This window comes from Manacus vitellinus, unplaced genomic scaffold, assembly GCF_001715985.3.
Source record: "Manacus vitellinus isolate BGI_N305 unplaced genomic scaffold, ASM171598v3 scaffold_43_pilon, whole genome shotgun sequence".
NCBI lineage: Eukaryota > Metazoa > Chordata > Aves > Passeriformes > Pipridae > Manacus > Manacus vitellinus.
Window position 1 is genome coordinate 5,573,798 of NW_021940560.1, and position 14,647 is coordinate 5,588,444.

The 14,647-nt window shown below is 38.9% G+C and overlaps 1 protein-coding gene across 1 annotated transcript in view; it reads left to right on the top strand.

Moving 5' to 3' along the window:
- Window positions 1-14,647, top strand: part of LOC103759527 (von Willebrand factor D and EGF domain-containing protein) — a 175,847-nt gene that overhangs the window by 99,678 nt on the left and 61,522 nt on the right. The window contains exons 14-17 of the mRNA XM_029962195.1: window positions 2,081-2,185; window positions 5,516-5,630; window positions 9,192-9,442; window positions 10,664-10,883. Coding sequence (XP_029818055.1) covers window positions 2,081-2,185; window positions 5,516-5,630; window positions 9,192-9,442; window positions 10,664-10,883 — 691 coding nt within the window. The remainder of the gene's footprint in view (window positions 1-2,080; window positions 2,186-5,515; window positions 5,631-9,191; window positions 9,443-10,663; window positions 10,884-14,647) is intronic.

A 14,647-nucleotide genomic window follows, 5' to 3' on the forward strand; every position in this document is an offset into this window, starting at 1 on the left:
TGTAGAGTGATGCCAATAGCCAAGATCATTTCATGATAGATGAAATACTTGAGGCAGAAGTGACAGAATTCCTGATTGTCCTTACCATTTATCCAGAAGTGGCTCTTTCTTTGCAGATGATATTTATGCTCAAGCAAACAAGGCCCAACTCTAAGTGGGGTTTTGCTTTTTGAGGGCCAACCAAATTAAAGGAAATGTTTGCTCAGCACAGGTCTCATTGAAGTATTTGTTCCACATCACTAAGGTAACTAATGGAAAAGCAATTAAAATAGCTATAAACCAACCCAATTCTAAAAAGACACCAAAATGGATGTTTATAATAGAGTGTAGAAAAAAAAAAACATTAAAAAATAATCAAATTGCAAGAGTTACATCTCACTTACAATGCTCACTTCAGACAGAACACTTAGTGGAACTTTATAGCTTTTTATATTTTTCCCTGTCTACCCATTTCTTCACCCATTATTAGTGCACCGGTATTGAGACAACATTGGACACTGCTAAAAGAATGAAATTAAATGAAATGTAAATTGCATTGGGAATAACATGTTCTTAATGGAAGCCTTGCTGCCACTGTCTTTCAGTGAAGAGCGGGTCTGGAGGGGAGTTACCTGTTTTATTTTTTTCTCTTCTCAAACTGCAGAAAAGAAGTTCTTTACTTCTTTTAAAAGAGTTTTTACCTTTAGTACAACACGCTATAGCTAATATCTCAATTATGTTTTTCCTTAAAGCTATACTGATGAATTTTACTGGACCAATTTATTTTAATGAAGTTCTGGACAAATTTATATTAGTCCAAAGAAGTTGTTTTCCTTCCACAATTTCAAATTGCAAATATCCATCAATACTGCCTGCTTCTCTCCTTGTGGTGGTTTCTGTAGACACAAACACTCTTAGCTCACAGTGCATTTTGAGCTGACAACCATCCCTGTGATATTGTGGCAGAATCTGCTCTATTATCTTTCACAAGCTTTCAGATCATTCTTAGTGACCATATGATAATTGGTGCTTTTTATGAAACTTATTGAGTAATTTTTGCTCTCTGTACTTCCATTTATCTTTGTTCAATTTAACATGCATTCTTTCTGTGAAGTGAAAGAGTTTGTTGATTGATCAAAAACCTTTATACCCTTGATCTTGTAAACGTTCCTTTTAAAGGGAATGAGGATGTTTCAGCTTTGGGGTCACAGGAGGGATGGAGGAGGGCTGGGGGATTGTTTTCATAACAAGAAGACTCAGGGGTACCTGACAGATCCAAAGCAAAGGCCTTGTTAGATCTGCTAATCAGCTGCTTTATTTTGACTGTGAGAAGACAAAACCTGAAAAATACCTGACATAAGGGCTTTGCTTTCCTGTTGGTGTTCATCAGAGTCTACAGCATGGCTTTCCACAGGATTTTTGTTTGCTCTTTAAGATTCACACCTCTCAAGAGGTGTCACAATGCTTTCCCAAAAGCTAACCCATTCCACACTTGTCTGGTATCTTTTCATTGTTATTGCTGAAAAATTAAAATATAAATTTATTTAACTCTTTTGTCTTATATAAATTTCTTATATAAGAAATGCCATGTTCAAGGCTTCCTGAAATATCCAAATGTATGGGAAATCATGATCTTGGACAGGAGGTGGCTGCTCTAATGTACCTTCCTATGGAAATGAGACTGTTGCTTTCTCATATTGTCCACCCTAGAACATTTTTTAAGGTTAATTTAAAATCACCTATATAATACACATTTTCTTTTTTCTTTTTTTTTTTCACCTCAAGGATTTTACTTACTGATTTGTCATTACTAAGAAAGTGCTCCTGAATTTCAGCCGACTACCTTAATTTTGTATACCTCTTGCATTCAGAAAAGCTGAATGCCAGCTGAGCCAAAAGATCTTTTGGTTACTAATGAAGAGTTTCCTGTTTGGAGCATTAAGCAATTTGTTAGCTTGCAGCAGAGCCACTCACAAGTGGTTTTAATTTATCTTGCTGGCAGGCATCCAGTTCAAGGGGGCAACGATATATGCTCCAAAATGAGCAGACAGTCTCCATATGGAACATTATTAGTTATAAAGATGATTTTTGTATCATTTAGATCACTAACGATGGCTTCCAGTACAGTAATTCCAGAGTGCTGACCCTGTTCGACGCTGTCTGCCAGGTCTGCCAATTCCACCCAACCGGACTTTGTAAATTAAAGGTAATTTAAGGATCATAAAGGTTTAATATGGATCGTTCATCTCTTCCTTAGTCCTCTCCCTCCCTTTGATGTACTGTGTGTAATAACTGCTCTAGAAGAGGAAAATCTATTTCCCAGGTCAGCTGCACAGGTTAACACTTTTCTCTTTCACAATCTCAGGTCTGTGATATTTTATTTCTTTTTCATATTTACGTGGGGTATGAACACCTGGCAGAGCTTGCTTTATGATGGACCACTCTCACACAGACACTTCCAGAAAGACCATGGTTGACAATATTTATACTTTGCAGCTGTTAGTGGAAGTAAATAAGAGTGAGGAGCGTCCCCTGAAAGGCTTAACTTCACTTTTGAAGTGTTTCTGCTATTTTCCCTCTCCCAGCCTGTTTGGTGAGGGCACTGTAGCTGAAAGGTATATCATTCCTATACCCATTTTCTGCCTTAGCAAGAGGTATACAAAGATGCATGTTATACGGTTTTTGTTGTGTGAGAACACCCTTGAGAGAAAATAAAACATTCTTGCTTACATTAAAAACTGCTAAGTACAAAAATATAGAATTCTGACAGTTTCAAAACCGCAATCAAAAGTCTAGAGCTACGTTTTAAACTGCCAGCATGTTAGAAACTGTCTGCAGAGCACTATTACCCTCTTTTTTCCTGTGGACTTATTTGTGTAACATCCCCCAATGCTTAAAAAGAGCTTCCCTGCTCTTATTTTCTAGAGACCCACATTAAGAAAATTGTCTGTTATTCAGCGGGGCTTCAAAAGTAACTTTTGAAAGGTATTAGGTGGGATATTTGAGTGTGCTGATCCTACTTTCCTACCCTGAGGCAAGTATGAATTAATAGGAGACCACCAGTCAGTGTTTTTATAAAATGAAGATTAATCAGGTACATGTTAACTCATTTTCCTCACTGTTCTCATTAACACTAATGGGAAAATACAGTTTTAAAACCTTGCACTGATTGAAAGCACATACCAGTTATCAAAAAAAAAAAAGTTCACTTTTTTTTTCAAGTAAATCAGTTAATAGAAATTACTTTATAGGCCCCTTCACAGGGAGTTTGACCCTGACTGGATGTCAGGTGCCCACCAAAGCCACTCCATCACTGCCCTCCTCAGCTGGGAAGGGGAGAGAAAATGTGGTGGGAGGCTCGTGGGGAGAGATAAGGACAGGGAGAGATCACTCACCAGTTACTCTCATGGGCAAAACAGACTTGACTTGGAGAAATTAATTTATCAACAATCAAGTCAGAGTAGGATAATAAAAAATTAAAGCAAATCTTAAAACACCCCCACCCCTCCCTTCTTCCCATCTCATCTTCACTCCCAGTTTTCTCTCCCTCCTCCCCTACAGGGGTGCAGGGGGATTGGGAATGGGGGCTGCACCAGTTCATCACACCTTCTCTCTGCTGCTCCTTCCTCCTCAGGGGTTGGACTCCTCACACTCTTTCCCCATTCCACTGTGGGGTCCCTTCCACAGGAGACAGTTCTCCACCAACTTCTCCAATGTGAGTCCTTCCCAAGGGCTGCAGTTCTTCACAGACTGCTCCAGTGTGGGTCCCTTGTGGGGTCACAAGTCCTGACAGCAAACCTGCTCCAACTTCCACTTCCAGCAGCTTCTCCCAGAAGCCACTCCTGTAGCTCCTCAGCTACCACACCCTTGCCACACAAACCCAGTACAGCCCAAATGAGGGCAAAACCACTTAAATTTCAGATTAAAATAATTGTGTCAGAATCATTTCAATTAAAGATAGGGTGAGGTTTTCTTTTGTCAAAGGCTCTCCTTATCAATACATTTTTGAAACCCAGAAATATATATGGTCTCTCAATATGCTGGTGTTCTCTAGGGATTATAGTAATTTCTATCTTAAAATGCTTCAAGGGACTATTTGAACTAGGCTTCCAATTGCAGCAGACCATATTCTAATTATCCCTCCTTTAACATTACTCTGCAATACCTAAATTGCTTTCAGAAAAGGTGTTTCAATTAGGGGACATTTTATATCTGGCCATTTCACATTCTGTGTTCCTCTTTTATGGAGCCCATTCTGAACTATACTTTCACATCAGAAAAAAAAAAAAGCATCTTTTTTTTTCATCAGAGCATCAAGGCTTTGAAAACAACAATGCAATACAATCTAAGTAATATCCAATTTTAATGTTGAAGATCTATCATGTTCTATCGTGTAGGGGTGATTATGAGAGTCCTTTTTTTGTTTCTCTACTCTTAAAATATTATTTAAAATATTGACTAATACAGTTTGCAGAAGAATTTTGAGACACTAATAAAGCAGCAGAGAGAAAACACAAGGCCAGTAATGAAACACATATCAGTCCCAGAAAAACAATGTGTAGTGAAAGGAAGGAAAAGAAAAAATGTCTTTGGTCCTGGTAGCTACTCCCTCCTGCTGTCCCACTGTGGCAGGGACATCCCCCTGTTCCCAACAGCACACCATGGTTTGCTGGGAGTCTGCAAGGTCAGATAAAGTCCCATCTGCCTGTGCCCCCAACACAAGCTACAAGCAAAAGGCACAACTCTGCCTTAGGACCTTCCTGTGGTGTAGGTGTTTAATTAGGTCTGTTAATTACATCCCTGTGTTCACTTCTCAGACAACCCAAGTGTCTTCACCCCATGTGGAAGTCGCAGGGGCTCACTGGCCCTAGTGGGCACCCTAACTGGGAAAGGACCAAGTCAGCCTGAAAGGCTGCTCTGCCCACAGTTCATGAACTTCTTTTGGGATGTTCTGACCTGTCTTGGCACCATGGTTGTGTTTAGCTGTTATTTACAGCTATCTCATGGGAGCCTAAACTGTAACACGCTTCTTTATTCTGCTTTTATAGCATTGATTTTTCATATATTTATGAAGAACCTCCAGAAATAACTTACTAGAACAGGATTCTGTTCAAATGGAACTTTTATCTAGTTTTTGTGAGTCTCATGGAGCTCACCTTTGAGTGATACCTAATATTCATTATACTACCAGTCACAGCTGGAAATAATGATCACATATACTACATGAATGTGGAAATGGGAAAAGAGTCACATTCTTTGCATTCATCTATGACAAAGCAACACCACATGTTGCCTAGGCTAAAACATTCAAAGCTACAAAGATCTCAAACTGAAACTGGAAAAGTTACAGGGCTTGATTTTTTTTCCCTGTCAGTAGAAAGCAGCAACATTTAAATTGCTACTCTTTTATTGTTTCAAGATTCAAGTGAATTTCTGCTTGTCTCCAGAAATTATTAATTGCTAATTTCTTGTCTTTCTTATTTCTTTTTTTCATTGCTTCCACCTCCCACCCATTTTTATTTCCTTTTTTTGGCAGGAAGATACTTGCAATATAGATGGACTTTGCTATGGTGAAGGAGAGTCAAGCCCTACCAGTCCTTGTCTTCTCTGTGAACCTCACATTTCTAAGTTCACCTGGTCTGTTAATGAAAGTAAGACAGTTTTTTTCCCTAACTAATAATTTAGAAATGCTTACCTGGGAATTTATGACTGAGTCAGTGAAATACTTCATTCCTTCTTTTGGCTAACACAAATGTATCCTGTGTAATGAAGATGGATGGGGAATAATTGGGTGCACCAGAAATGCAGACTCCACTTTATGAATTATGTATCTGGGTATGCATCTTGTTCTGTCTGAAACCTAACAAATTTCAAATTAACAAACCAAAATAAAAATTAAATTTGATACCCTAGTGCTCCATGAAGTGCCCAAGTCTGTCAGCTAAAGGTGATGGGCTCCTTTACTTGCATCATCTTGCAAGTACAAATCTTTAAGGGTACTATTTGGGGAAAACACTGGTTTTAAAACACTAGTATGTATTTTTGGTACCTGGAAGAATTGCTTCCTTTTCCTGAGCCAAATCCTAAGAAATGTCACACAACAGACCTTGGCTTGGCAGGGAGTCTAAGTGATAGGGATCAGTCACTCATTACCTTCACTGCCACGGAACCTAAAGGCTCATTCTGCAGCCCCTCCAGGCAGGGGTCATGGAGAAGGCTGCCTTTTGAATCACCTCCTGAAGGCTGAAGACTTAATCATAGTGTTTTCATGGCTACATGTCCAGTTCAAACAACAACCACTGCTTGCTGAACATTTTACAGATAATGTGTTTCCACCAGCATTACCCTCACAGCCTATCTCCCCTCTTACATGAACACATTTATATCTGGCCAATATAAAGATTATATTACTATTTTTATGTAGATCCATGTGTTGGCCCTAGAAAGATTTTCTCTGCACTGTTGTGTTCTGTAAACACAAGCAAATTACAGGAAGGTGTGTGAACGACAGGACCAGTTTGCTTTGTTTGTTTGCAGTTTTATATTCCTTCAGGATGACTAGGTCGGCAGGACCCTTCTGGAAGGAGAGGAAGATTGCTCTTGTCCTTTGGGGAATAGCCAAGGATGCTCAGGGACAGAGACTCCTAGAGAGTGCGAGGTCTGGCAGCAGAAACAGCAAGAGATGTATTGGAGTGGCTGGAGTTCCCAGCTCCAGCTTGGGGGACACTGTTAAGGAGAGTAGTGAGGACACACACTCTGCTGAGACATAACAGAAAGGCCCTTGAGAAAGTTCAGAAAGGATCCAAGAGTTTCCAGCAACACATGAAGTCAGAAGTTGTCTGAAATAAAGTTTGGAAGCAAGAACACAGTGGATAGGGAGAGAGTTGTTCATGAGCCCTTTTAATTCCTGTTCCAGGGAAGCCACTTCGAATTTTCTCTGTTTAAAATCATACTCCTCTAGTTTATGTCCTAAAAACTCCAGATTTTGAAATTTAAAACTCTCTGTCTGGAAAAGGTGCAGGCAGATCCGTCCCAAATGTTGACCAACTAAAAATCCCTTTAGATATCACTTGGATGAGTAGTTAAAAAGCCTAAGGGTAAGTCAGACCTGAAGAGGCTGTACACTTGAAAGCTCTGTTTCCCCCCAGAAAAATATTTAAGTCTAATGAGAGATATTATCTCTGACTCACAAACCTTACCTCCTTTCTGTCATAGAATCATAGAATCACAGAAAGGTTTGGGTGGGAAGGGACCTTAAAGATAACCTCATCCCAACCCCCTGCCACAGGCAGGGATACCTTCCACTAAACCAGGTTGCTCCAAGCCCCATCCAGCCCCGTCTTCCACTGTGTTGGCCAAAGCAGTAGCACCTCCAGGGATGAGCTGATGCTGATTGTCATATAGACAGTCTCACTACTAATACCAAGACAGTTCAATTTTAAAATTCAGGAAATGGTATAAAAGGGAAAAACTCTATTTGTTTTGAAATTTATAAAGCTAAAAGTGATTTGGGAAATCTGAAACAGATCATCATTCCCTTTTCAATGATTTCAAAACTTAAAAATATTTTAAAAAAAGGTTTGTCAGACTTGCTTTGAAAAATGTGAAAACCTTTTTAAAAGTTCTACAATAATAGGGAGTACATATATATATATATCTATGTCTGTTCACTGGATGGCAAGGAGATCTCTGTAGAATTAGAAACACTCCTTCACGGACTCTTTTCAGAACATCTGATTTTATGATATTTTGTGCCTATCACTTCTTCTTACCATCCATCTAGTAACTCTTTTGTGTTTATCTGTAAATGCATACCCAGCATCAATATTTCATCGATTACCTTGGGCACAAATTTTATGGGCTCCATGGCTTTAGTGTTTGGGAAATAAAAGGTTTAATGAATAGATGGAAGCTTTCAACAGTTATGCCAGGACAATCTGCTGGACAAGCATTTTAGAAAGCTTTCATAGCACAGTAGCAATAAAGGAGACACATATTTAAATAATTGCATAATATAAGGTGGGTTATGGAAAGCAAAATTTGATAAAAGGATATGCACCACAAAAAAACCCCTAATGATAACTTCTCATGAGCATAATGAAAGGAGTCCTTGTGAGAACACATATACAGTTCACAGTTTTAGAGTGTGACTTGAAATTAATCCTTGGTATTAGAAATGTGCTTTAAGTTAAAGATAACTATGGTCAAATTGCATTGTGAGAAGATTCCTTTAAATATCAATACATGTCAATTTGTACTGCTGGTTAAAGAGGAAAGATGCCTTGAGACTGAGCAGGCTTAGGATACAGAGATGAAATTTCTGGCCCTGCAAAGAGCTGCTATCACCTCAGGGTACTCATCTGATCTTACTTTTCCTGAGTTTCTAAATATAAAATGTAGTCATTTTCTCTACCTTGTCTTCCTTACCTATGCATATTGAAAGTATCTTCAGGTAGTGTCTGTCTTTTGTTGTTAAATAACCTTGTACAATTAGACTTTTATCTCCATTAAGAAAATACTGAATGTAAACAGCAACAGGAGAAATAACAGTGCCAATTGTGACATGGTGCACACTACTGTCATTGGGAATAGAGAATCTCAGCATCACTGCTGTATCTCTGCTGGCACTGAAAAGACCTTTATTCCTGATGAAATGTCCAATTGAATTAATTTAAACTGCTTGGGCTTAATTGCTCCTCACGGGTAAAGCCAAAAGAGTCTACTCAATGGGAGAGTTACAATTTATTTTTCCCCCTGAGCTGCTCACCCAATTCATTTGTAGTTCAGCATTTCGAGATTTAGTTTCCTTATATTTCAGTGGATGGATGGATAGAAGGAATTGTAGATAGATTAAATATATATGTAGGTATAAGAAATATAATTAAATGAAGTTTTAGTAAGAATCAAGACTAGTGGGAGGTTATAGAAGTCATGTATTATCTCTTCCCATGTATCAGATTGCACATCAAAATAAATCAAAGTGCAGAATGGGAAAAAAATTCAGTGTTGGGCATGAGAAAAAGAGGAGGAATAAGTTGTTCTTTTTGGTAAAGCCATTTGCTGCCCCTAACACCCAGATCACTTCCTCCATCAGCCTCTGGGTATGTTCTGTACCTTTTCTTTGAGAGCACTCCTTCGAAGATCCACTCTGTGAATCTTTACATGGGAGAAACTGGAATTTATGTAATCGTGGTTTCATTTTTGCTGTTTAGACAACCTGCCTCCTGTGTTCCAGGCCCCCTCCAGCCAGCTGCTGACATTTATTGGTGAGAATTTTGTTTACCAGCTAATAGCAGTGGATCCAGAAGGGTCAGCTGTGCTATTCATCTTGGAGGCTGGGCCACGGGATGCCAGGCTCTCTCCCGCTGGTCTTCTTATCTGGAAAGTTGATTCAGAAGAAACGCAGACCTTTGAATTCACTGTGTCAGATGAATGCAATGCACAGAGCAGATACTCTATTGAGGTAAGGAAATGAACACTTTAAAGGAAAAAACAAAACAAACCTGTTTATCATGTCATTGCTTTGATGCAATTGTCATCATAGCTAATAATTTGTTACTGTCTTGAAAAAACAAGGTTTCAGCTATTTCCTCATAAATGTATATTATCCTGCACAGCAATAATGATCAATTAATGGAATAAATATCTCAGAGAACATAGAAACTATATATACAGGGAAGAAGAGAGAGTGCTATTGATTGCTGTTTGAAAGAACACTCTTGCAGAGCCTTTTAATGGTTCATTAATCTGCTTTAAAATTCACATTCTGCATTTGGATTGCACAAAAAAGCATATAACATAAAAGATCAAGTTTTAGCTATAAAAGGGAGATTATAACTCATTCTCAATGATATTTTTAGAAAATGTCTTGCTCTTATGTCATTACTCCACACTCTAAGTCTCTTGGCAGAGTTGTGCATTGCTTTGTCTTTATTGTATAGGCTAACATTAATCCTGTGATGGGATGAGCTAATAAAGCAGGAAGCAGACTCCTGATATAAGAGCAGCTTTGTGAAGAAAAGATTTTTATTCCTAAAGATTCCTATTTTTACTCATTCAAACCACAAAATACCAATCTGCTGAGCCCCCACAGCAAAGGGGAAACTGGAGCCTAGATATGGTTTTAATGGAAACATTTCAAACCAGACCCTCTGAGATAATACAGAGCTTTGAATCTGTTGAAATGCAGTTCTTGTACATACGTAAAATACAACTATGGATCTCCCTTCCCTGAAGAGAGAGACCAGCTAAGGAATGCCACAGTCATGTTCCTGCCTGGGAACCATTTGTAGAGTGAAAGAGCAAGGAGGGCAGGCAAGGAAAGAAAAAAGATTTTTCATTTCTTTGAAGAATAAGGAACAAATTCTGCCCTCAGACAACATGTGAAAACTGCTGTTATAGCAAATAAGGCAGGGGGTTTTTTTAGTTCTTATAAGAAGCTAAAATGTGCCCCTAAATGTTGAAAAAAGAAATCCCTTTGAAGTTGAGCTATCGGTCAAATAAATAAGCATGCTGAGTATGAGACCATCTATCTAGACAAAGGAAATTAGTTAGAAATAAGGTTTTATAATACCAGATAACATGTTCACAGAGCAAATCTCTCCCTTCCTAGAGGGTAACAATATACCTCCCAGCTGTGATTACTGAGAGGAATCTTACCACGACTCCTCTTTGCCTTTCTCAGGTTGGAGTGAAGCCCTGCAGCTGCCTCAATGGTGGAACGTGTGTTACCAATATCAAACACCCTCCAGGCCTTGGTGAATACCTGTGCTTGTGTCCAAATGGATTTGATGGAGAATTTTGCCAGGAGGACATTAAGGACTGCAAATCAAACCCCTGTGGCAGTGGAACCTGTGTGGACAGTGTGGAGAGCTACTTCTGTAAATGTCCCCCTGGTTTGGGAGGTAACACTTCACTGTTTTCACCTCTGATCTAACTACAGACATATTGTGCTACAGGATTTTTTGAGTGCAACATGACCACAAGCATCTGTCAAATGGACCACATACAGAAGCCTCCCCTTCTGCTCCCGTGACTTAGCTTTGGACACATAGAAAATGTGCAAAAGCAGCTGTCTAATCATAACGAAAAATGACCTAAAGCTCTCTGGTCCTGAAGTGATCACTCAGGGAGGCTGTGAACCCTGCTGATCTCAGTTGCTTCCTGCTTATTTCCCATAGATTTGTCCATCCATGAGATGAGGTAGGAGAAGACTGAGTGAAAGAGATAAAAGTCAAAGATCCAGGACCCTTTTGCACTTCACAGGATTTGACTTAATTAAGCGGAGGACAGAATTAGGAATGAATGATTTTCTAGGCCTAGGAAGGAGAAGTAGATATGGAAAACATGAAGAAATAAATTGTCCTTTAGTCCCACTTGAAGCTTCATTAAATTTAAGCATTAGAAAATCATAAGTCCATTTGGTTGTCAGACATGATAAACCAAAATCTAACCTTTCAAGCTCTTCAGGGCTCCTGCACTGGTTTCAGAACTCTACCCCAGCTGAAACTAGAAAAGCTGTCCATAGTATGATTTTAAGGGATGACAGGAAGAGGGATGATCTCTTAACAAAAATGAAACAAAACAAAACAAAACAAACAAACAACAACAACAACAAACCAACCAACCAAAAACACCCCACAACCCCCCCAAACCAAACCAAACTAAAACACAAACAAACAAACAAAAACAAAAACCCCAATTCTTTTCTAAAAAAAAAGACTGAAAACCACCAAGAGGAGAAATTGGAGAAGAAAATGCAGTGAGGCCAAAGAGATGGATACAAGACACACAATGCAAACAGGAATGGAGTAAAGATTTGAGGAGTGAGGAGAAAGAGAAGCATTTGATAGATAACATGGATAAGGAGAGAACATGTCTGTACCTATCATGCAATTTATAGACACAGCCTCACTGCACTCAGGACATCTGAGAATGGTTCACACAGATGAAAAAGCACTTGTGACAGCACATGGACAAGGACTTCCCTGTGCTCTGCAGACTGGAATTAAAGCAGCCTGCAGACTCTTCGCTGTAATAATCTAAAATTGAGCTGTGCTGAGTCACTTTTGGGTCTCACAGAGCACCCACCACCTCCTCAAGCTGGGACCATCACTCCACCTGCTCCTCACATCGCTCACTTCCAGCACAGCTGATTTTCACATTGGCCTAAATGGGCTTCTCCTGGAGTTTCATGGAATATTTTGCCTTTTTCTTTTCCAGTTTAATTCTTCAGGGAGTACAAGGCAAATCTGAACATACAGGACTTAAACAGGGTTTCTAAATCTGGCTTAGTTTTGGAAAAGGTCAGTTATTAAACACCCACACACTCAGGTGGCTGTGCAGTCATGGAAAAGTACAGACACTGTGCCATCATCCATTCTTGTCAGAGTCAAATTAGTATCTCACAAGCAAAAGAAGCCAACTGAAACTGTGTTAAAACATCTCTTGGATCAGAACCATTTCAAAAACAGAGTAAGAAAATAACACCTTAAGTTGAGCTTAGATTTCAGTCCTTGAACCAGTCAAACACCCTGCTCTGTTCACATTCATGAGACCCATAATCTTGGCTGCTCTCAGTTATATGGGTTTGAAAAATCAAGTAGAAGTAACATCAAATGCTCATAATTATTACTGCTTATATTGCATATATATAGAAGAAACTCAATTTAAAAAAAAAAAAAGTAGTGAACAGATTTTACCAAAAGGGAGAGGTACCTTTACTGCCTGTCAGCACTTCATGAAACCTTCTTTGTTTTGGTCATGTAGGACTGCAAGCCCAGTTTTCATTACTATAAAATTCCAGCAGAAATGAAAAATAAAAGTAATTCATAAGCAGAAGTCTAGAAAAATGGCCTAAAAGATCTGTGACCCCCAGTCAGTATTGGCTCCAGGTAATACTACAAAGCAGCCAAAGCCTGCTGTTTTCAAAAGTCTTTATGCCACCAGAGACTCCACTGATGCAAGAACACAAGCCCAAGCATGGAGAATTAAGTTATAAAATGGAAGTTTGATCAAAATATTAAAATCCCTAAAGGAACCAAACACATGCAGAATTTCTTGAATTCCCCTGGAGATACCATTCCTATGAGGAAAGGGAAATTTGGGAACTTTCTATGGTTAAACACTGGATATAAGAGTTAGATTAAGTGAATAAAGAGCAATGTAATTCCTGAGTTAATAACTTCAGTGGACCTGGTGTCTTAAGAGACAAGGGCACAGGACACCTTGAGGGCCAGAGAAACACAAGATTTTCCTTCACTCTTAATTCTTGCCAATAAAATGGTTTTGCCGTTCTTCTCTGTTCTTCCCAAAATGCTACAACACAAGCAGCAACAGGAAAAAAAAAAAAGAAAAGGAAAAATATATGATTGAGTGAAAAAGGAATACATCTTAAAGTTTTAATAGCAGGTGAAAAATTATAAGCAAGGGGAGTTGAGAGCCATCTGGGAAGCAGGTGATTTTACTTCAGGGCAGATTCTGTGACAACAATAAAAACTCATCCTTGATGCTGTGTTTATGCCTCAATTCCCCAGAAAACCATCAATAATCTAATGAGAAGGCAATGTTATACAGCTCAAGTGACAGCACCACTTCACCATCAAATCCTCAGAAATGACAGGGAACAGGTAGTAGAAACAAGACGTTAACTCCTGTGAGATCTTCCCAAACACCCCTGCAAGGGAAGAAGCAATGCAGGAGCATTGGTGTATCTCAGGCAGTGTAAGGGTAGAAGAGGGAACAGGAACAAGGCAGGGAGAAAAGGTCTTTGTGACCCTAGAATCATTGCTGCTTTCATTTTCTGTATCTCTGAGTGTTCAAAGCTCGTTCATTTTTCATCTACATTGTTACCAAGATAACAAGAATTCCTATTGTCTGTTCCTTTGGCCACAGAAAGGAAGAACATCATGCACCTGAGAACAGAACTCATCCTTGAAAACCATCTCAATAACATGATCATTCTTTCTCTCCTCAATGATTAGTATAAAGTTGGGTTTGGGGTGGGGAGAAAGATGGAACAATCATTTCATTTTTCTTTTCAGGAAACTAAAGAAAACCCCAGCATTTTTTCATGGTTTTTGATAACCATAGAGCCCCCTAAACAAGATTTTCTGTTCCTTTAGACTCAATTAAATGTGAATGCAGTCCAAAAATCTTTCTTTGCATCTGTAGGTGGTCAGCTCCTCTCAGACAATTTCCCATATAGGGATGGAGAAATAAAGCTGGTACACAAACAGATGGTTAAACCTTGCACTCTGAAGAACTTCTATTCCTATTATTTTTATTTGTACTGTAACACTGCCAAAAGAATTGAGATTCTCCTGTGATACAGTGACTGGAGGTCATGCAAAGAGGATAATTGACACTTCTCAGTGCAGACAGTTTTCTGTCCATTTCTTCTGCTTCTTCAGCTACATTCAGCCCAGTTTCAGAGTTTGCAAACATTTGCCATTGGACTCACCCGGATTATCATTACACCCAAATTGATTAGACACTCTTTAAAATAAAATCTCTCTGAGTGCAAAGGAATGCTTGCATAGTTTCACCTTTACATTAGAAAAATCAGTCAAGTGGCTGAATTTTTAAAATTATCTTTTTACTTAAGGTGTTCCTTTGCTTTTCTGTAATTCTCTCATCTTTGAGATTTGAAGGACAGCTTTTTGCAGGA